The following is a 22,925-nucleotide window of genomic DNA, read 5'->3' on the forward strand; positions in this document are numbered from 1 at the left end:
AAAAGTGTTTCGTTCTGCTGCCGCGTATAAAAGATTTAAACAGTGTTTATTGTTTGTATAGATTTCACTGAAGTAAAAGCTCAAAAGTATTAAAGTAAAAGTACTTGTTGGGCAGAAAGGCTCTTTTCAGAGATACAATATCACCTGTATTGTATTTTTGAAATATTAGTACTGATGCTGTAAGACGCAAGCAGCATTTTAAAGTTTTCACTTTTGGAGGTGAAGCGTGTTTTAACTGCTTTACTCACTGTTGGATAGTTTGATCTTTAGCACAGTGTCGGGTCTGCCCTCTTAATGTTCTCCTCTGTCGCTGTGTCTGCTTTGACCCCTCAATCCCCTCTTTAACCAGGGCATGTTTAAGATCTACCCGCTGCCGGACGACCCGTCCGCCCCCACGCCCCCCCGACAGTTCAGAAAGCTTCCTCCCAACGGCATCGAGGAGTGTTTGGTCCGAGTCTACGTCATCCAGGCTCAGGGACTGCAGCCCAAAGACACCAACGGGAAGGTACGAAGGGAGGGGGGAGAGAGCGACAGCTGGGTGGGCAGAAGAGGGTCCGGTTGTTGTTTTCATGATGAGGACGCTAAAAATTTGATGGATAAAGTTTGTTTCCTGCTCTGTGTTTTCAGTGTGACCCCTACGTGAAGATCACTTTGGGGAAACAGACCATTAACGACCATGAAAACTACATCCCCTGCACACTGGACCCGGTCTTTGGAAAGTACGTACCGTCCCTTTGAGCTGTCTGTCGGTCTGCGGCTGAACCCAGACGTCCAGACGTCCCTGAACTTGCAGACTGTGCAGGCATGTTCCCAGGAGAGAGTCCAGTCCATCCCACGTCCCCGATGACGTGATGCGACCGTGAACACAACACGTGACATATAAACAGAGTCCACGTGGGGTCGGTCTGCAGTTTCAGATGGTGGACGTTTGGATTCAGCCTGTTCGCCTTCAGAGCAGCAGAGATTTCGGGGGGAATTCGCTCGTATGAACCCACAGAAAAGGGTCCGTGCTCCCCCCTCGCTCCTGGGCTCTGGGTTTGGGAGCATGAATATGTGAGGATGTCGTGTTCAAGCTAAAACAAGGCGTTAAGTTGCTCTTTAAGGCGTTTTATACTTTTAGTCCACAGTCTGCGTTCGTGTCCCGTATCTCCAGCTCCTCCAGCAACTCTGGAACATATGTTTTTCTTAACTTTAATTTTAAATTATTAACATTTAATACACAATTAAGACTAAAAACATGTTTTCCTTTCTCAAAAATTAAAAAACAGTTTTTATTAGGCTGAAGTCTGGACCAATCACAGCACGCCCGTCATGGTACGGAGGTTGTTCAGCAGCAGGTGACGGACAAAACATCTATCCGGTATCGAAGGCTACAGCTAAATTAACTCACTGTCGTAGCACAACAATTTACAAACACCTGAAAAGTGTCAGAACATTTGGTGAACTGAAAGCACGTCTCTCTCTCTCTCCTGTTAAAAGTCAATCTAACTCACCCGGCAGTTGACGTCTCTTCCTTCTTGCAGTCAGCTTGAACAAATAAAAATCGAGGCAGGTCACTGGAAGAAGACGGTGTTTAAAATATAATGAAAGCGTGTTTTGTCCTTCACACTGTAAAAAATAAACGTACCTGCAGGCGTCGCTCGTAATAAATACAAACTGTCTCAGGTAAATAATGAGCTTGATACCAGTCGATTCTGTTTTTGGGGAGGCTGGCAGTTGGAAACCATCAAAGGAAGGCAGACAGTATTAACTTCTCTAATTAAAAGGCCCATCGAAAATGGAAATCCTGGCGCTCTGCCTGCTCCAGCACCTGAACGTCAACGAAAGCCACCTGCTCGCGCCGCAGCCTCGCGCCCCCCCCCCGAGCTCTGACTTTCTTCAGCTCGGCTGTGTCACATGTAATTGTGGTTTTAGCTGCAGACTTTAAAAAAAGTGAAAATGGGGCTGCTGCTCTGCAGAAAAGTCAAGCTTGCTCTCATTTAACATGTTAAATGATGGGTGGACTTTCTCTTTCCAGCCCAAACACATTACTCAGGTTGACACACGGGCAATCTTTTCCATGAAGACATCACATAACATACAGTGAAACTAACAGCTTGATCGACTGCAAGCCCGAATTCAGCAGGATGACGGATTTATGTCGCCCTCTGATACGCTGGTGGCCGTCGGATCTCTTCTCCTCCTCATTCTCCTCGTTGTTTCCTCCGTCTTTCTCCCTCGTCCTCTGGGACTTTTCGCTTTGCACCAGTAGGGGTCGCTGCACTCACACCGATCACAGCAGCAGCGCTCAGGCTGCAGGCTGGAAACTGCTCGACATGACGGGACTTTTCTGGACTTGTTGAGGCTGAAATTCAAAATTTCTTCACACTAAAAGTAGATGAGTGAAAATCTACAGATGTCTTCTTCTTGTCTTTCTTCAGGAGATTTTGTCCCACGTTAGGACTGAACGTGACTTTGAAAACAGCATCTGATCACATTCACCTCCTCTGAGTCTGCAGTAGTGTCATGAAAAAGGGCTTGAACCCTCAATATGGCTGCCAGAGGGCGTTATGGGGACCTCAGCTGTTACATCACGTCCTGTCACGTCGCTTCACATCGTCTCACAGGAGATGAGACGTCAGCCTCTGGATCCTGAATCCGGGCTCTGATCCGCCGCTGCCTCTTTCTTTCAGGATGTTCGAGTTCACCTGTTCCCTCCCCCTGGACAAGGACCTCCGGGTGATGCTGTACGACCACGACATGCTGACCAAAGACGAGAAGATCGGCGAGACGGTGATCGACCTGGAGAACCGCTTCCTGTCCAGATATGGAGCCACTTGTGGCCTGCCGCAGTCCTACTGCGTGTGAGTAGACGACCGCCTGATGAGTCTCAGAGCTCAGATCCAGCTTCCTGAGGACTGTCTCTGTCTCACACACACTGTCTCTTCCTTATGTCTCTCGCCCATTAGCTCAGGGGTAAACCAGTGGCGAGACCAGCTGACACCCAGGCAGCTGCTGCACAGAGCGTGCGAGCGACGAAACCTGCCCAAGCCGGTCTACCAAGACGACGTAGTCCACTTCAGAGGAGACCAGTACTCGGCTGCAGACCTCGGTGAGCGACGAACGCTCATAAACCATCAGAGAAAAACACTAAAAACTAAACGCGTGTGGGAATAAATGCAGAGACAGAAAATCAAGACGAGGTTTGTTTGTTTCACTCACCTGCAGAACACCTTGTTTGGATGTTAGCACCACCAGGATGAAACCTGCATCCAGCAAACAGCAAATTCATGCCTGCGACGCTGGAATACAATCCAGTTTTACATGACATAACCACAGCTAGACGTGTGTGTGTGTGTGTGTGTGTGTGTGTGTGTGTGTGTGTGTGTGTGTGTGTCGTACCAGTAAATCCACTGCGAACTGAAAACAAAACCAGCGAGAGAGAGTCAGGCAGAGCGAGAGGCTGGAGAGCTTCAAGTTCAGGGTAGTTCGATTGAGGCATCATCGGCGCCACTGAGCACACACACACACACACACACACACACACACACGCGCGCGCGCGCACGCACACACACACGCCCTTCATTGCTGATTGACTCAGACTCCATCAGACCTTCCACCATTAAAAAAAAGAGTCACTTGAATGAAAACACGAACTGCACCAACTCACAGCGTCCATTGGTGTGTGTGTGTGCGTGTGTGCGTGTGTGTGTGTGCGTGTGTGTTCTTACACAATCAGTGAATTCACAGCAGATTAATCACTCCTCACTGTCCTCCCACTCCGCCCATATCTCCCTCTCTCCTCTCTTTTACAGTTCTCTGGTCCGTTTTCTTTCTCCTCCACACACACACACACACACACACACACACACACACACACACACACCTCCTTTTTCCCCCTCAACGTTAAGATAAGATAAGATAAAGCTTTGTTAATCCCACGCCTGGATTATCCTTTCTTTCCTCCCTGCACGTGTGTCTCCATCCAGAGAAAAACTGGCTGAAAACACCAAAAATTTGGTAGAAAAAGTCAAAATATTGCAAAAAAGTCTCTTTGTGTGGCTGAGATGGTGTAACGATAAGAGGGAGAAAGTCTTCTTCTGTGGTGGTTTAAAGGCACCTGACTGGAGGATTAGCGCCACCTACTGTTTACAATGAAGAAGCAGTTCCCAATGTTCATGTATACATATATGTATGTATCTTATCTTAATATTGACCCAACAGGAGTGGATGGAATTTCAATTTGTGTGTTTTTTGCAGATTTTTTTTGAAAAATTTGGCTAAATTTGTTTCGTTCGAATGGTCTCCTTTCCTACCTCCTCATTTTCTCTCCTTTATCCTTTCTCCTCCTCCTCATCAGCCTCTCTCTTCTCACTCACATTTCTACTTCCTGTTTTCTCCGTTTGGTCTTTCTAATTTGCTCCTCTCGTCTTTACTTTGCCTCTTTTCCCCATCGCTCCTCTCCGCGACTCCATCCGCCTCCTCCACCTCCTCCTCCGTCTCCTCCTCCGCCGCTAAAACTGCAGTACTTGCGAGGAGTGGGGGAGGAAAGGAGGGAGGGGGGAGTTAAACCACAGGACCACCTGAAACGCAGAGAGATGAGATAAATATTCAAGATTCATTTTCACCCTCACACACACACACACACACACTCACACACACACACACACACTGAAGCCACACATATGTTCCATGGCTGGTGCGATGCAAGGTCATGGTTGTCGTTTTGGTGATTTATGGTACAACTGTGTGTGTGTGTGTGTGTGTGTGTGTGTGTGTGTGTGTGTGTGTGTGTGTGCGTGCGTACAAGCCAACGTCAACATCGTGGTCGTCTCTCGGTTAGTGAGGAGCCGCCGCCGCGCTCTCTTTCCACAGTTGCCGCGGTTACCATGCGTCAGCCTGCTGTCCGTCAAAAGCGGTTGCTAATTGGCCGAGAGGCCGCGCTCCTCTTCCTCTCCGACCGCCGGTTTTTGTTTTATTCTTTCTTTATTTCTCCCTGTCGTAACCTTTTTTCTTTCTCCTCTTTCTGTTTTCGCTCTTCACTCGTCAGAGTTTCTCCTGGTGACCTCTTTCTCTCCTTCTCTGTTATTTGTTCTCCTCTGCTCTTCTTCTTCTCTCCTCCTCTTTTCATCACCTTTCTCTCCGTTTTCTGACATCTTTATCTTTCATCTCTCCTTCTCTGTGGTCCGTTCTTCTCTTCCTTCTTCTTTTCATTCACCTTCTCCTTCTCTTATCCCTATTCTCTTCCTCTCCTCTCCTCCTGAACCTCCTCTGCTCCTCCTCTTTCTCTTTCTTGTCATCTCTCTATCCCTCACCTTTTTTCTTTCTCTTCTTCCTCTCTGCTTTCTCCTCCTCTCTTTGGTTTTCTTCTCCTCCTGTCTCCTGTCTCTCCTGTCCTCTCCTCTCCTCTCCTCTCTTCTCCCCCTTTGCCTCCTCTCATCTCCTCCTCTCCTCTCCTCTCCTCCTTTGCCTCCTCTCCTCTCCTCTCCTCTCTTCTCCCCCTTTGCCTCCTCTCATCTCCTCCTCTCCTCTCCTCTCCTCTCTTCTCCTCTCCTCTCCTCTCCTCTCCTCCTCTCCTCTCCTCCTCTCCTCTCCTCTCCTCTCCTCTCTTCTCCCCCTTTGCCTCCTCTCATCTCCTCCTCTCCTCTCCTCTCCTCTCTTCTCCTCTCCTCCTCTCCTTTCCTTTCCTCTCCTCTCCTCTCCTCTCTTCTCCTCTCCTCTCCTCTCCTCTCTCCTCTCCTCTCCTCCTCTCCTCTCCTCTCCTCTCCTCTCCTCTCTTCTCCCCCTTTGCCTTCTCTCATCTCCTCCTCTCCTCTCCTCTCCTCTCCTCTCCTCTCCTCTCCTCTCTTCTCCCCCTTTGCCTTCTCTCATCTCCTCCTCTCCTCTCCTCTCTTCTCCTCTCCTCCTCTCCTCCTCTCCTTTCCTTTCCTCTCCTCTCCTCCTCTCCTCTCACAGTCGAGGTGACTTTAAGTTTAGTCGTAAACTTTTGATGCTAGTTTGATATTTTAGTTTTGCTTGGAAGCAGCACCGATTTTCCTCATTCAGTTGTGATGCAAAGACCAACGAACAGCTTAGAGTGTGTGTGTGTGTGTGTGTGTGTGTGTGTGTGTGTGTGTGTGTGTGTGTGTGAATTATGAATAATTCCTATGAACTGCTCTCCTCCCAGTCCACCCAGTATTCTGTGTTTCCATTCTGCTCTCTGAGATCTTTAACAGGCGTATAAAGAGTCCTCTGACCTTCACTCAAACCTCAATTTCACTGTCTCATACGCCAATGCGTGTGTGTGTGTGTGTGTGTGCGTGTGTGTGCGTGTGTGTACGTGTGTGTGTGTGTGTGTGTGTGTTTTCAGAGGACAAAAATATGTCCAAACGTCACCTCGGTCCAATTAAGGAGCGACTGGCCCTCCACATCTTGAGGAAACTGGGACAAGTACCTGAGCATGTGGAGACCAGACGGCTGTTCAGCCCGATGCAGCCTGACATCGAGCAGGTAACACACACACACACACACACACACACACACACACACTCAGGTGTGATCACAGGTGTGTGCTCCTGTTTCCACCATCCGCTGTTCTTTCTGTATCCATTCCTGTCTTTTGATTGGTCGTTGGTGCTGTCCGTCAGGGGCGTCTGATGATGTGGGTGGATCTGTTCCCCAAGTCCCTGGGACCCCCCGGACCCCCGTTCAACATCACACCACGCAAGGCTAAGAAGTAGGAACACACACACACACACGCACGCACACACACACACACACACACACACACAATATCTGTCGATCAGTTAGTCTGTTGGTCCATCAGTCAGTCAATCAATCAATCAATCAATCAGTCATTCAGTTAGTCAGTGGATCAAACAGTATATCAATCAATCTGACTGATGGTCTGTCAGTCTTACAGTCCATCGATCGATCAATCAGTCACTCATCGTTATAATGAATAGTTACTAAAATCAATGAACAGATTGTAATCAATATGCGAACACAGACATCAATAGTTGATCAGGTGTGTATTGATTCTTCTTCAGGTTCTTCCTGCGCTGCATCATCTGGAACACCAGTGACGTCATCCTGGACGACATCAGCATCAGCGGCGAGAAAATGAGCGACATCTACGTCAAAGGGTATCAGGAGGTTATTGATAGGTTGATCAATTAAAAAACAGATATCACGAGCGTCCACTCACAGCCGCCTCGCTTCACCCACAGCTGGCTGGACGGACACGAGCACAACAAGCAGAAGACGGACGTCCATTACCGCTCGCTGGGCGGCGAGGGCAACTTCAACTACAGGCTCCTGTTTCCGTTCCACTACCTGCCGGCGGAGCAGCTGTGTGTGGTCGACAGGAAGGTAAGACGTGTCACTTCCTGTCTCCAACCTGTGGACGAATCACACGAACCTCAGCACAAACACCTCAAACTTCATTTAACGGCTGATGTAATTTCCGCCTCCAGTCGTCCAGAGACTGTTAAAACCTCATCAGTGAGTCACGCCGCCGCGCTGGGAGACATCCTCCTTCATCACCATGAACACACACGCAGTTTATTCCTCCCTGCTGCCACACACACACACACACACACACACTGCAGCAGCAAATGTGGATTCATCCGCCGCAGGAAATAGTCCCTGATAAAAGCAATAAATCAGCCAGTTCTGTTAGCAGCTGCGTACCTGCAGCTGATTCTGTGTGTTTGCTGAACCTGTTTGGAGCTGATCAATCGATTAGCTTTAATCCACAGCAGTGAATAAAAATAACAAAGTGAGTTTTTTACAAGAAAGAGCAGAAACCTCAGACGTGGCTGAATCTCTGAGACTCCACAGAGACGTGTCGTGAAGAGCTGAAACAACACTGAATGCTGGAACAACAGCGCGGCTGTCATTTGCTTTTCTTGGCCCGAAAACGAGCCTCCTCAGCCGCCGTCGGCCGACATGTTTTACGACGGCGTTCGCCCGCTCCTAGCGGCGTCCTCAATCAGCGAGCGGCCGAAAAGACGAGAGGGAGGCTGAAGCGAAGCCTCTGCTGGGTGGAGACTTTTCACTCCAAAACAAAGCCGGAGCCAGAAACGGAGTTTATGAAGCCAGAAACCTCAGCGGTCGGTGATATAATGGCTGAGTCACAGGGGCCGATCAGCAACACTATCAACACTCGCTCTCGATTAGTTCAGCTCAGAGAAGACGCCGTGTTTTCTCCTTTACTCTCAGACTCGCTGACGGACTTCAGCTCGTGTCTGTTCGAGGCCCGTTCGTTCACATGCGCACGATGAATGAAACGTAAGAGAGGCTGACAGATTATTTAACTCCTCAAAACCCATAAAAAACAGCTGAAAGTCACATTTTTGGATGATTTTTCTATTCGATGGCAATGTTTCACAGTGGCAGTCATGGAGGTTTGTCCCACCGCTGGTGAGCTCGATATCTCGGGAAGGCTTTGACTGGACGGTGAACTGGTTAGACTTTGGTGGTCAAAGGTCAAAGGTCACTGTGAGCTCACAAAACTCATTTTCAGCCACAGCAGAAAAGAGAATTCAAGAATTCAGACGCTGATTTTGACAAAGTTTCACACAAACGTCTCACAGGGTGATGAAGTGACGACATTGCTGATACTGATCTTCGGGTGATTGTCGTTGCTCCATCAGTCCTTCTGGAAAAATAGTCTCTAAGTGAAGACGGCCTGTCTCTCATTGGACGTTACTCACTGGAATCAGACATGTCTCGTCTCCTGTTTCACCAAAAAATACCAAATAACGCTTTTTGTTGAATTCCTCCAAATTGCACAGCCATCAAAGAGCACCACCAGCCTTTTGTCTGTGAGCCTGAGACAATTATTTTTGACAAATTAGGATTTTTTTTTCTTCCAAAATGTTCATTGCATTCAACAGAAATTTAGCTTTGGCACGACTTTTTTTTTTTTTGCCATCAGGAATGATTTGATTGGAGTGAGGAAAAGAGAGACGGAGACAGATGGATGCAGGAAATGAGGGAGAAGACTGAACAAGACTCTGTACTTAGCATGCTGGCAACAAAAAGGAGGCTGATTGATGTGCTTAGATATTACAGAGAGCAGTCACACACACACACACACACACACACACACACACACACACACTCACACACACACGACGTGTACATGCCTTACCAGCCGCACACACACCGAGCGTAAACACACTACACCCTGTCATTATGAAGTGTGAGAGCATGACGTGGATTTAGACTCTGATTTAGAGGGTCAGTGTGAAGTCATAACGGCGCAGACGAGTCCATTTGTCACTGAAACGCACAGACGGAGAGTTTTTGGTTCCAAAATCAGATGATTTGTTCACAGGAACACCAAACTGTGTCTTATTTGTCCCTTTTATAATCGCCGTCATTCCGGAAAGTCGAGCATCTCTGAAGCTTTAAGCAGGATCAGAAAATCTTCACCTTCGAGGAAAAACAGTCAAATCCTCGAGTGTGAAGGGACGACGCAGCATATGAAGCCTCACAGGAAGCATTTAAAGTGAATATGAAGTGCTGCTCAGCTCATCTGATTTCTCACCTGGAGGACCAAACCTTCCAGCTGTGGCTCGACACACCTGGACTGAAGCCTGTCCTCAGTCCGATGACGTCAAACACCGACGTCCAAGGCAACATCTGTAGGCCTGACGGCGAGCAGAAAGCCTCAGCAACACGCGGTTAACACTGGGTTTAATTAGGTTTATACACCAAAAACACTTGCTGTTTATGTGCTGTGTTACTGTAAATATCAGTTTGTAGATGTGATGAATATTGATAGATCTGATCAGACGCTGCGGTCAGTCGTGCTGATGACTGGACGTCACTGCAGGATGAATAATGTGCTGATCCTTTTTGACATGTCATCAAATGAAAACAGAACACATGATGCAGGTTTGACATGTATGTCGGGGACGTGATGATGCTGAAGAAATGCTTGCAGACACGTGTTTCTCGGTGTGTTCTCGTCGTAATGAGCTCTTAAACTCGTGCTAACGCGAGCGTGTCGTCTGCAGTTTTGGGTTTCGTACGTCAGGATGGAGTTTGGCGTGTTGGGAGTCAGTGTTGTGAGAACTGAGCCAAAGCAAATATGAAGCACTGAGCTGTAATCCACCTGGGTCTCCGAGGCCCCGCCCACCAGCAGCGAGCCAGAAAACCAGGAAATTAACGAGCTGAACGTAACACCGCCTGACAAATTACCCTTCCATAAAAATAAACCTGTCTTATAATCAGCCGTCCTCGGAGATAGAGTCAAGAGTTCAGAGGAGGGTCCTCACAGATCCGCTCTGCTTAGAGGATCCAGGACCAGATCCAAGATGAAGACCCCCACGTGAGACATCTGGAAGAGGCTCAGCGTGGAAACTGCTGCTCCTCCGCAGAGAAACACCCAGCTGAGGCGGTTTGGGAACCCGATTTTGGACACCTGCTGTCAGCAGGACGTGGATGGACAGACCGTCTCCTGAGCGTAAATCAGGACAGAGTCAGAGATTCATGAAGAACTGCTCCGACCTCTCTGTCCTCACCTCGCTGCAAATCCATCATCACTCGTCCTGGTTGTTAGCGAAGTTCCTAAAATTCAGAAAAGGGAGTTCAGGCAGCTTTTAGTTCAGGGAAAATCTCCTCACCGAGTATTTTTAGGAGCGTCACTGCGACGTTTGCCGCAAATCACAGGGGACCTATTTTATTTCAGGTGTTAAAAGCCTTTTTTTTTTTATCAACACAACAACAGCCAGAGAGCCTCACACACACACACACACACACACACACACACACACAGATAAAAACAGGGCGACTGAGCGAATGGAAAGAGACGGAGAGGAGAGTCATCGAGCAGCAGCTGCAGAGTGAAGCCCATTAGCACAAAGGTGACACAGGATCAGATACTGTCTGGCAGTTTTCTGTGAATTTGCCCGAGGTGATAATAGGTGTAACACACACACACACACACACACACACACACACACACACACACACACACACGTGGGGGTGGGGGGGTGCAGCGATGCTCCAAACTTAAACAACACGCTTCCTGGAGCGTCTCGTCTCTTTTCCGTCTCATCATCCATCAGTTTCACCACTTGAATAAAAGAACAGAGTTTTCTCTCAACGTTTACGCTCCTGTAACACGTTTGATGAAGGGCGAGATGACTGCTGGTTCGAGTCCGGCAGGGGTCAGCGAGGACGGAGCCTGGACTGGCAGCTGGAGAGGTGCCAGTCCACCTCCTGGACTCCACAGAGGGGCCCACGAGCAAACCCTCAGCCCGTCGTCTGACGTCTCTCACAGTTAAAACGTGTCTATCAGGTCCTGTTTGGTGTGCGTCAGCCCTCCAGTGAGGGTCTGAGGACAGGGGGCGTCGTGTTGTGTTCATGTACAGGTGCGACTCTGAGGCCTTTGGTCTTGAGGTGAACTGTCTTTAGAAACACGTAACGAGTGAATTCAGATCAAAGAAAGACTGAACTTCTTTGTAGAAACTAACAAAGCGTGTCTCTGCGCGTCTGCAGGAACACTTCTGGAGTCTGGATAAAGCCGAGACGAAACTGGCTCCTAAACTGACCATCCAGGTCTGGGACAACGACAAGTTCTCCTTCGACGACTACCTCGGTAAGAGTGTGTGTGTGTGTGTGTGTGTGTGTGTGTGTGTGTGTGTGTGTGTGTGTGTTTCCTCCGGTTATGCCACCTTTTCTTTCGCCCTTTGTAAAGTTTTCCACCCGCCTGCTTCGTCACGTTTAGACCTTTTTAATGAAGCAGAGAAAATCACATTTCTACTCAGACGTTAATAAACTTCTTCCTTTAGCCGAAAACGCTGCTTTTCCAGTCGGTGGTCAAAGCTTTTATAACCTGGATGATCATGATACACGGACAGAATCTGTGGCTAATAAATGTATTTCTGACAGTGTTTCCCAGGAAAATATACATGAAGCTCAATTCAGGACCCTTTGATTGGAACTTGGAACCGTCCAGTTAGATCATTAATTAAAACATATACAAAATTATTGTAATAATTAAAGTTAAGGAGGAACAGGAGAGGTTCAGGTGCGTCACTCTGTGCCTTCTTCAGTTTAGATTTACTAAAATAATTACAGTAAGTGGATCCATGTTCCCCAGAAGCGATCGCAGTGAGTCAGAAACATGCATAAAAGACTTGTGGTTGTAGAAACACAGTTAATTCATTTTGGGAGCGACATTTACACAGTTTTTCCCTGGTTTTTGGCCAAGATTTGGGTGGTAAATCCATCCAGGGAACCACATTTGCGATGTGCACGCAGACAAACTACTGCGATAACATTTATCTTTAGAATTAACGTTCTTCCATTTCCACTGTGTTGGCACATTTCGCGGAGAGGAAGGGCTGATTTTATTTTTTCAAGCTGTCAAAATTCTGCCTTCCCTTCACCCCTGACGCTGCCCCGGCCCTCCGAATAACTCACCGCCGCGCCTCTCCTCTTTCGCTCCCCCTGCTTCATTTTTCTTCCCTCGGTCGAGGACGAGGGTCTGCGGTGTGAGCGGAGGATGAGGAATCCAGACGCTGATCTGTTCCCGTCTGTCACCATCTCGCTCGGCTGCAGCCTTCTCGCTCGCTCCGGTTCGCTGGCCTGGGACGGTCAGCGGGTGTGTGGCCGCCTCCAAGCGTTTCTTCCATTCCTGCCTGTCTGCAGCTCGTCAGCTCGGACCGCCGACTGTTAATCTCCTGCACGGCGCGAGGGTCAGGCACGAGCCAGTCTCCCTCCATCGCACCGTCAGACTGCGGCGACTCTGGAAAAACACTTCGACTCTCTCTTTCATCGACGCACAATCCCTCCATACTTAATGTCAGCGATGGTCAGAGGTGTGCTAACTAGCGCTCGCCGCGGGATCCTCCATAACTCTCTCATAAACACTCATTAGTCATTAAGAAAAACCGGCTCCGGGGATGCTGGTTCACACAGATCTGGTTTCCCAAAAGCATCTTCTGGCTGATGTCCTAACATCCGTCTTTCAGACCCTCTTTAACTTTTAACCAAAAGGATCAATCGTACATTAAAGAGCTCCTTCTGCCTCCTGAGAGCGTCGTGAGAGGCTCCAGGACCTGCAGGAGGAACTGAACCGCATGTTTGGTTGACACGTGGCGTTTGATGTGGTGTTAGTGATGATGTTTAAATTTGATTCTTAACATTTTAATAGAAATCACCGTCCAGTTTCAGACAGCTTTAATTCATTCATTCATTCTCTGCAGCCCTGCTTTAACGTCCTGTGAATGCACCTTCAGGTCAGCTGGTGATGGACCTGAACCACATGCTGCGTCCGGCCAAGTCTCCAGAGAAGTGCACCCTGCAGCTTCTGGAGCAGCCGGCGGACAAACTGGTGTCTCTGTTTGAGCAGAAGACCGTCAAAGGATGGTGGCCCTGCACCTGCGAGCAGAACGGACAGAGGATCATCGCTGTGAGCAAAACAAACGCACCCGGCGACATCCGTGAACACACACACACACAAACTGGAGGAACAGTTTGCAGGCAGTTGAGAGACTGCAGTCGATGCTGCTTTATGAACGTATTGTAGCGACTGAGCTAACGAGCTAACTGACTGACAGCTAACGGGGTCGCTAGCTTTCCCTTTTATCAAACACTTCATTAAATGAGATGACGTCCTATCCTGAGAGACAGACAGCAGGAAAGAAACCGGCTAAAGAAAATAGAAAGACGCCCACAAAGCTGTTGTTACTGACCAGCATTGGCATGTTCCCGGCTAGCTAGCATGTTAGCATTCAGCTCTCAACTGTAGCCACGGCGTCACCAAGCTTCTCACGCCGACCGACCCATGAAGGCCCGCTGTCTGTGTTTCAGGGGAAGGTGGAGATGTCTCTGGAGATCGTGACGGAGGCGGAGCACGAGGAGAGGCCGGCCGGCGTCGGCAGAGACGAGCCCAACATGAACCCTCACCTGGAGGAGCCTCAGTGAGTCTCACACACACGCCCACACGCCCACACGCACCAACACGCTTCCTCATCCTCCTCTGTCCTCCCAGGCGTCCAGAGACCTCCTTCCTGTGGTTCACCTCCCCCTATAAGACCCTCAAGTTCGTCCTGTGGAGGCGCTTCAAGTGGTTCATCATCCTCTTCATCATCCTATTCTTCATCCTCCTCTTCCTCGGCGTCTTCCTTTACTCCTTCCCGGTGGGTCAGAGTGTGTTGCGTTTTATTGGAAGTATCCTCCTGCATCCTTTCTTCTTCTACTGCTCTTAACTGTGTTTCCATCCCGCAGAACTACGCCGCCATGAAGATGGTGGCACCTTTCGGACCGGCCAAGGCGGCGGAGTGACGGGCGAGGGCAGCAAAGTGGGAAAGAAGAGGAAGAATCCGGCGGGATGGAGGACGAAGTTCCTCCGAGTGAAATGAGGCCGAACAGATTTTCTTGTTGTTTTTCTTCTTCTCTCGAGTCTCGAAAACTCGAAGTTGTTCAGAGCGGCGGCGGTGAACTTGTGAACTTCCTCTGACTGCGTTTGTTCCAGATAAGTTCTCACTCTTTCGTACAGACAGACCTGATTAGCAATAGTGCCCGAGGTTCGCGAACGCCTCCGCCGTGCGTGTGTGTTTGCGCGCGTGTGTCCATTTGTGCCTTTAGATTTCTCCCCGTTCGTCAGAAACGCTGCATCACGCCATTTCCCCGCTTGTGATCAGATCTCAGCAGGACGCCTCCCGCGTCCTCGCCGTCCCTCCGTCACCTCCTTCATCTCCCGCTCCGTCTCGTCTGCTCTCACGCAGAGAAGAAGGAGAATGAAAGCCCCTCGGCGAACGCCGCCGCGTTCAAACAGCGGAAACGGAATGAAAGATTGCGCCGCCTGATCTTTTCGCCTCCTGCTGTTTCTGTTTGTTGGAGGAGGTCGGCCAGCGGTCGCCGAGCGCCTTCAAACTGTCAAACTTTATCGCTCTGAAAATTCAATCATCACGAAGAAGAAGCTTAAAGTAGGATGAGGATTTTATATTTATTCTTTCAGTCGTCCTGACACGTCATCGCCACGCATGCTGCCTTCAAGTGCAATCAGATATTTTGGGTTTGGTGTATTCAGCTATGATTTATTGTCGTATTGGTAATGATCATTTCTCCTCCTCCTCCTCCTCCTCCTCAGTTCCTCCTTTTCCCTCACCTCTCCTGAACTTTGTCTTGCTTAAAATTGTTTTCTGCCTCCATCTTTTCCTCCCCTTCATCTTTGTCCTCATCTTCCCTCCTCCTCCGTGTCTTCTTCCTCCTCTTCATCATCTCATCTCCTCCTTTCTTCCATGGTTCTTTTTTCTCCTCATTTCCTCCTTCTCCTTTCCTTCGACTCACATTACTCGTCCTCCTGTCTCAAATTCTTCCTCCTCTTTCTCCTTTTCCTCCTTTCCCTCCTGTTCTCCTTCCTTCTCTCACCTGTATGCTTCCTCCTCCTTTATGCTCCCTCCTCCTTTATCTCATTAGGATCATCCTTTTCTTCATCTTCTTTCTCCTCCTTTCTTTACCCTCCTTCCTCTCCTCCTCCTCCTCATTTGCTTCTTTTCTGTTGCGTGTCCTTAATTTCCTCCTTCTTTTCCTCTTGCTTCTCCTTCGCACTTCTTTCACCTCCTGTATCAAACTGTGTCACCTCCTTCCTTGCCCTCATTCCATTTTTCTTCTCCATTTTTTCTTCCTCCCTATTACCCCCCACACCCCTCCTCCTCCTCCTCCTCCTCCTCCTCCTCCTCCCTCCTCCACTCTTTCAGCCTCTCAGGGTTCTGCGGGTTAAGTCGGGGATTTGCTCTCGTTGATCTCGGGGTTTGAGCTTTATTAGTACAAAGCATGTTTTTAGATAGATGGATGTACACAGATAAGGAGAACACACACACACACACACACACACACACACACACGTTTTCATCACTTTTGGGGACATTACATAGCCTTACTTGTCTAAACCGAACCCTAACCCCGCCCTAACCCCAGTCTTCACCCTAAAATGTAATGATTTACATTATGGGGACCTGCATTTTGTCCCCACAAGTACAGCGAGTCCCCACAATGAGACTGTGCAAACAGATTTATGTCCCCACAACGTCAGTAATACATGACTACACAAAGTCAGAACAGGAAAGGTTCGAGTCGAGGAACTAATCTACCCGAATTCTGCGGGATTTCCTGAAGTACAGCATGTGTTGTGTGTATACGTGTGTGTGTGTGCGTGTGTGTGTGTGTGTGTGTGTGTGTGTGTGTGTGAGGTCTTTTGATCCTTAAATAACCCCCACTGACTCCGACAGCAGATACATTCTGACTGGAAACAGGTGGAAACACAGATGAACCAGGTTGTAATTAAAAAGCCAAGAAGAAGAGAAGCTTTAGATCCTCTCTCTTCTTCTCCTCTTCATTTCTGCGTCTTGTTCTTCTGTGGTTCCTTCTCAAGTCTTTCTTGTTGGGTTCGATCACGTGTTCGGTTAGTTTGCTTTGGTCCGCACCGGAGTGGAAAAGCTGACTTTGCCCGTTTGGTTCGCTTCAGGTTCACATCAGCCAATTACGAGCCAGCCAGGCCTTGTAAACAAAAGTCACATGGACTCACAAGCAGCTCATTTATTGGACAGAGTTTTGGCAACCTGTCGTCAGGTCAGAGAGGGTTTAACTCAGCATACGTCGCAGTCATTTACCTTCTTTGGAGTTTTAAACTCACTGAACAACATATTAAAAAACATTTTGAGCGTCGGGGCTCGACGGTTCGCTCTGCTCGGCTTTGAAACACGAGGAACTCGCTCGCCATCGGATGTCAACATTTGTCTCTGCAGGGTTTAGATAACGTTGTGTCTTCTAACAAATCACTGTGCATCTACTCGTACGGCTTCACGAAGACTGAGTGATTGTGACAATGAAGAGAAATATTCTTTTAACATCAAACTCCGAATAGATTCAACACTACAAAGATGAGTTCAATCACGTGATTTCACGTGTCACTGCGTTGGTTTAGGACGGCTTCTGTTCATTTGAATGCACCGTTTGTCTTCCTTGAATATCCTTTGACCGGTGGAGGGGCCAGCGCTCACTGGATCCGGCTGCGATGCTGCTGCAGGAGATGATCCACCGCCATTAAAATCAGTGAATGTTGAGCAGCTGAAGTCTTTTCTCCGCTCTGCTATCTTTAGTTCATGAAAAGCAGCGAAAAGTTTCCACATTTCAGAGCTCCAAATGTGTCTTCGTGCTTGTGAAAAATGTCCAAACTAAATTATAAATGTGGCTGCTGAAGAACAAAAGTTCTGCTTCTGAAATGTTTCCAGTGCAGCCGAATCCTGCGGGCATTGGCTGCTAAACACACCAAAGCTGTCGCGAGACAATAAAGTAGGTTTTAAACTAAGTTCTTGTGGGAAGTGTTTGATCCTGTTAGGACTTATCCGAGTCCTGCTTCCATTCTAAAATATCAGTGTTATCAGTGTTCGTGCTTTAGGTATTCAGCTGTTTGGCGTCCTGTGCTTCAGGTTTCTTCTTCATGTGGTTCCTCAAGCTGCCGATGCCAAAAGCTTGTGAGGATGAATGATTTTGTCTAAAACCTGCTGACAAGGCGTCTTCAGACAGAAGGCAAAGAAACGTCAGAGGTGTCTTCACTTGACAAACATTGACGCAAACATGATTTGGTGGAGAAATTTGAGTAAAAGTCAAATCGACTGAGATTCTGATGATGACAGAAACAGAAAATAAGAAAATCAGGACAAAATGAATGACATGGCTGCTGTTTTCAGGCAAAATCTGTAAATATATATAAAAAAAAAGTGGTAATATTTGTGCAGAAAGAGTCCCAGTGCTGTGTGCCTGAATGCACCACATACCTGACCAGATGCCTTTATTTTGATTTGTGTCAGGATGTTTGTCAGGATAGACGATGACTGATTCACAGACTTTTATTTTTTAAGTGTCTTACATTGAATTGTTTTCTTGAAATAGTTTTATATATTTGAAAGAGCTTTAAAAGTCCTGCTGATGTAAACCAACAAGCCTCAAAATGGAAAAAAACTTCAGACAATCCTGCTGTCCGTTTAGGTTTATTGGCCTAAAAATGCCTTCGCGTTGGCTCGGCGCTGTTTTTTCCCGACGATATTGCTGTCAGTAAATGGACCGTGCCTTTAGCCGTTAGCCGTTAGCCTTTAGCTTAGCTGCACTGGCATACAGTAACACTTGCTGCCGCTGAAATGCTGACTTGTGCCTCGGCATGAATTGAAACTATACAGAGACCAGAAACTAATGACGCTTCAAACACTGTTTCTGTGGACGTGAAGGGAAATATTCGGCTAACTCGAGTGCAGTTCAGAGTCTCTCACTTTGCTTCAGCTTTAAACACAAGCGTCCTGCTGATGACTGTAATCGTCTCCTGATGCCATAAAACTGCACTGAACGATAACCTGGAGGGAATCTGTGGGAGTGAAGCTGGGTTTGAATCCAGTTTGAGCGTCGACACGAACAGCATCGTGACAGACTCCATGTTGTCTTTGTAAACGGCGGTTGGCCGTGACTGTTTCAGTGTTTTCTGGGATGCACAGACTGAATGTATTCTACACATGAAGTGTATTTGATTTCATACCTGAATACTGTGTGCGCTGCATTATGTGTCGTGAGAATCAATAAAACTGCATTTCTGATTAGCGCCTGGTGTGTTTCTTTATGACTGACGACTAGTGAGACTACAAGAACGAGCATGATGAATATTAAACTGTTTAATTGAAAGGAGATACTGTCAAACACTTTGTTCTAAAAACATAAATATTCTCAGAAAACAGAGGAAAAAGTTCATTTTCACTTCAGAACTTGCCTGAGAATCGTCACATTTTTACATTTTCTTCGGCCTCAAACTCGTCTGGTTATAGCTGCTGTACGTCCGTGGGTACACTGGAAACAGGAACTGCTAACGGCTAACTCAGCCTATTTCTAATGGTGCTAATTTGGAAAAATGTTTAAAAACAAACAAACAAACAAACAAAAACTCAAGGATGGGTGGATACTGATTGTCTGTGACACGACTTCAAACTGAAAGCTGTAAGTTTTTCCATGTTTTATGTTGTTTTACTGTTTATTTTGTAAGTTAGCCTGTTTAATTCACCGCTAGCATGTTGTGTGGCTAACGTGGCTACTCCCACAGACTGAGGAGCAGCGTGGGACTGCTGTGATACTGAGGGACAGTTAAGACAAACTGTGTGAACGGACAGTTTGAGGATGTTTGCATTGAATTTATGTCATTTGCATCAGTTTTCATTAGCAGCTCATGTCATAAAGCCTGAAGGTTGCATGAACAGTGAATACGCACGTTTCCACTCTGCCTTTGTTATTTCTTCTCTGATATCATCTCTCCAAGCCTCGGGTTCCTGATGAGTCCTGAGTGAGAGAGTTTCGGATCATTTCAGCTGGCGTTTTGCTGAATAATTTGGTTCAGGTTCCACTAAATTGCACTGGTTTGGTCAAGTTCCATTTCAAGTTGTAAAAGCCCGTGTAAAACCTACCTAGACCACAGTTTAATGTAGCTATATAATGTAAAAACAACATTTATTTTCTTCCAAACAAGTTTAAATTTCCTGCAAAATCGTGTGTGTGTGCGTGTGCGTGTGTGTAAGAGAAAGCCTAGAACTAGCATGCATGTGTTAGCATGCAGAATGCTCGTGTGTAGTTCACTGACCTTGATGCGAACCCGCAGCGTCTGCAGAAGTCGGACAGAAAACTCTCTTTGACCGATTCCTCTCCTGAGCTCCCACAACCCTAAATTATTACTTTGTCTTCCCACCTCTCCCCCGTTTCCTCCCTCCCTCCCTCATCCCTCCTTCCACTCGTCCGACCCTCCTGATACCACATCAGTCCCGTCCTGTAAGCTCCCTCTTCTCCTCCTCGTGTTCTCCCTGCTGCTCTGTTTCTCAGGGGTGTTGTTATGGTCAACGTGAACTGCAGGTGAACCTCTGACCACAGTGTGTGTGTGTGTGTGTGTGTGTGTGTGTGTGTGTGTGTGTGTGTGTGTGTGTGTGTGTGTGCAGTGTGGGTGGGCTGTGGCGGTGGTCTGTCCTCACTCCTCCATCTCTCTCTCATTTTCTCTGACCTTCGCTGTCTTCCTCCTCTTCCTCCCCCTCTCCAAACACACCTCTTCTCTTCCTCACCCTGCCCTGACCTCCTCCTCCTCCTGTATTCTCACTCGTTATCACTTCCTCTGTCATACACTCTGTGTTCTTTGGCTCTGTTCACGCTGCAGCTGACGATTCGTAATCTGAAAAGCTGCATCGCTGCTCTGGATTGGAAATCTGAATAAAACTTGCAAAGACGTCAAAGTTACTTTCAGACAGAAAATCCATGAAGCAGAACAGTTCTTAGTGCAGATCCTCCAGGAGCGCCTGCACCTTTAATTCAGTGAAATAAGCAGTGAAAGTTGTTCAGCTGCTGAAGTTTAATGAGGTTTGACTTTCGTTAATGTTGGTGTTAATAATGATCTCCATCGTTCTTCTTGATACTAAATTACAATTACTGACATTTAAATGAAAGACTTTAACATTGTAGCAGTATTTTTCTTTTCTTTTTCTTCGCTTCCTTCTTCGTCCACCCGTCCGTCTGTACCCTGAACCTTCATCTCATCCACCTCTCCATCACCAGTCTTCCTCCCTCCGTCCTCATAACTACTTTTTCATCTTTCTCCTCACCCCGTTGCCTCATCTCACTGCTATGTTAATCAGTCTCAGTGATGAAATAAAAGCGGTTTCTCTGAAAAATGTTTTGTTTACGGCCGACGCACATGCGTGCGTTCTCCAACCGGGCGTGTGAGTTCAGGGCAGCTTTGAATGTGGAGGGGTCAAAGTGCGGCGCATTCGCCAGATGTGATGGAAAATGACTGGAGGGGAGGCTGGCAAACAGGATTGTAGTTGTTTCATTATCACCTCACACACACACACACACACACACACACACACACACACACACACACACACACCTGTAACATCAAACACTTGCAGCAAGTAAAACCACAGTAGCTCCATCTGTACCTGTGAGTCTGTCCTTCACACTGCCAAAGTTCAGACCAGTGATATCAGCTTACACACACACACACACACACGCAGACGTATGATATCAGCTTGCAAACACTCACCGCACACACAAACGCTCACACGTGCGTTAACAGCCTGCACTGACACTCTGAGGCCGTCCACAGATCGACCGACTGGAGGAAGCGTCTGTTCGGCCTCTGACTCGACTTTACACGATTCTGTTTGGAGGAAATGAAAATGAAAATCAGTGAAGTGCAGTTTGATCCAGCTGTCTGTGTCAGAGATTTCAGGTCCAGTCGGCAGATGTTTGGTGAAGGAGACGCTCTGAGACATGCGTTCAGTGTGTTAGTTAAACATCATCACACGCAGAGACTTTGTGCTCTGAGCTTGATGTGTTTCTTTGTTCTGTCTGTTGTGAAGGTGTTTTTCACTGCTTCAGCAAACTTTATTCAAAACAAGACAAATGAACTCTGTTATTGACCTTTTGTACGTCCTTTGTTTTGTCAGTTCTACACAGTTCATCCAGTCTGTCTTTAAATTCTGCATCTCTGTGTTCTTTACATCATTGAAGTGAATCCTGTGAATCAGACGTCATTTTTGATGACGATGTTTGCATGTATGGTGGCTCTGAGTGGTCAAACAACTCTCCAAAGACTTTTGATTGATGTGGAAAAAACACAGAAACCAAGTGACGGATGAACATTTCAGAGTCGTGTGTAAACACGATTGAGACAACGTGCGTTTGTTTTTATTTTCATGCAAATTCACATATTTATATTCAAACTACTGGTGAGCAAAGTCACACCTGTCACTCCAAACGTCTCGTATCCACAAAAAATCCAGACGAGATTACAATCTGACTTTATTTTGCCGGTTCCAATGATGTACTCTCATTTTGGGTCGACACCAGCATAAAGGCAACAATTAAAATGAAATGTAGCTGCAGAAATGAGACGAAACATGACGGAAGGAAACAACAAAACAATTTAAAGAAACAGATCAGGGTCGACCCTCCTCCAGTCCAGAAGGAGGCGGTGAAGCACCTGAAACTCCTGAAATTTAGCCGTTTAGTTACAGCTACAGTTTAGCATCTTTTAGCTCATTAATATTCACAACCTGAAACAAACTGAAATGATTTTTAAGTGTGAGGTGGCATCAGAGTCCATCTCGAAGCTGAGCTGGATGTCTGGTAATGATTTACTCTCACGCTGACCGTGTTTCACGTGCGCGTTGGTCGGGTTGCTCCACATTTGCGTTGTGTGTCTGTGCAGTTGTTTGTTGTCTGTTGTCTGTGTACCACCAACACACGGCCGTAAAGTCATTTTACACGCCATGCTCCTCTCATTAGTCTTTGTGTTAACTAGCAGTGAGGAATGCAGTTGAACAGCTCAGTGGAAAAAGCAATATAATTTAACAAGATGCTAATCACCGAATTGTTGAGGTGTTTAGTCACCGCGTAGCTGCGTGTGACGTCTTCCAGGGCTCAGGTAGGAGAGCGTGGTCTGCTCCTCGCCTCATCCCTCGGTTCATCTCCGACTCTGGTCCGAGCGTGTCTGATGAAACGGTTTCAAAAGCAGTTGGATAATTCCATAAATGACCCAAAAAAAATACACTTTTCAACCAAATTTCAAACTGCAGATCATCAAACTCTCTTTGATCTTAACCTGCATAATGTTTAAAGATTTGTGTTTTAATACCAGAGATCAGCTTACCTGCTGAACTGGATCCTCACTGGTTTCCTGTCATGTGACCCATTCCAGTCATGTGCCTCCAAACCAGGAAGTAGCTCCCCTTTGCAGAGATGTTTTGTCTGCATGTGCCGCAAACCAGGATCCATCTGCGAAGGTCCTCAGCGTCAAATGTAGGTGTGTTTGCATTTTACACTGACAAACATTCATCGCTGGCTTTTAGAGAGATGATGGAGCCGAAGGCGGCTGCTGTTTGTTCATTTACCTGAAGCTCATCGAGCCACCAGATCTCCAT

The 22,925-nt window shown here is 47.3% G+C and overlaps 1 protein-coding gene across 5 annotated transcripts in view; it reads left to right on the forward strand.

The window, feature by feature from the left end:
- Positions 1-18,572, forward strand: part of dysf (dysferlin, limb girdle muscular dystrophy 2B (autosomal recessive)) — a 73,764-nt gene extending 55,192 nt beyond the window's left edge. For all 5 annotated transcript variants that reach the window (XM_076724723.1, XM_076724725.1, XM_076724721.1 and 2 more), the window contains 13 exons: positions 350-505; positions 628-719; positions 2,673-2,843; positions 2,949-3,091; positions 6,329-6,468; positions 6,606-6,694; positions 7,008-7,103; positions 7,188-7,329; positions 11,473-11,572; positions 13,218-13,390; positions 13,792-13,901; positions 13,973-14,120; positions 14,209-18,572. In XM_076724723.1, coding sequence (XP_076580838.1) covers positions 350-505; positions 628-719; positions 2,673-2,843; positions 2,949-3,091; positions 6,329-6,468; positions 6,606-6,694; positions 7,008-7,103; positions 7,188-7,329; positions 11,473-11,572; positions 13,218-13,390; positions 13,792-13,901; positions 13,973-14,120; positions 14,209-14,265 — 1,617 coding nt within the window. In that variant the 3' untranslated portion in view covers positions 14,266-18,572. The remainder of the gene's footprint in view (positions 1-349; positions 506-627; positions 720-2,672; positions 2,844-2,948; positions 3,092-6,328; positions 6,469-6,605; positions 6,695-7,007; positions 7,104-7,187; positions 7,330-11,472; positions 11,573-13,217; positions 13,391-13,791; positions 13,902-13,972; positions 14,121-14,208) is intronic.
- The last annotated feature ends 4,353 nt before the right edge of the window (positions 18,573-22,925 follow it).

This window comes from Chaetodon auriga, chromosome 24 (genome assembly GCF_051107435.1).
Source record: "Chaetodon auriga isolate fChaAug3 chromosome 24, fChaAug3.hap1, whole genome shotgun sequence".
Lineage (NCBI taxonomy): Eukaryota > Metazoa > Chordata > Actinopteri > Chaetodontiformes > Chaetodontidae > Chaetodon > Chaetodon auriga.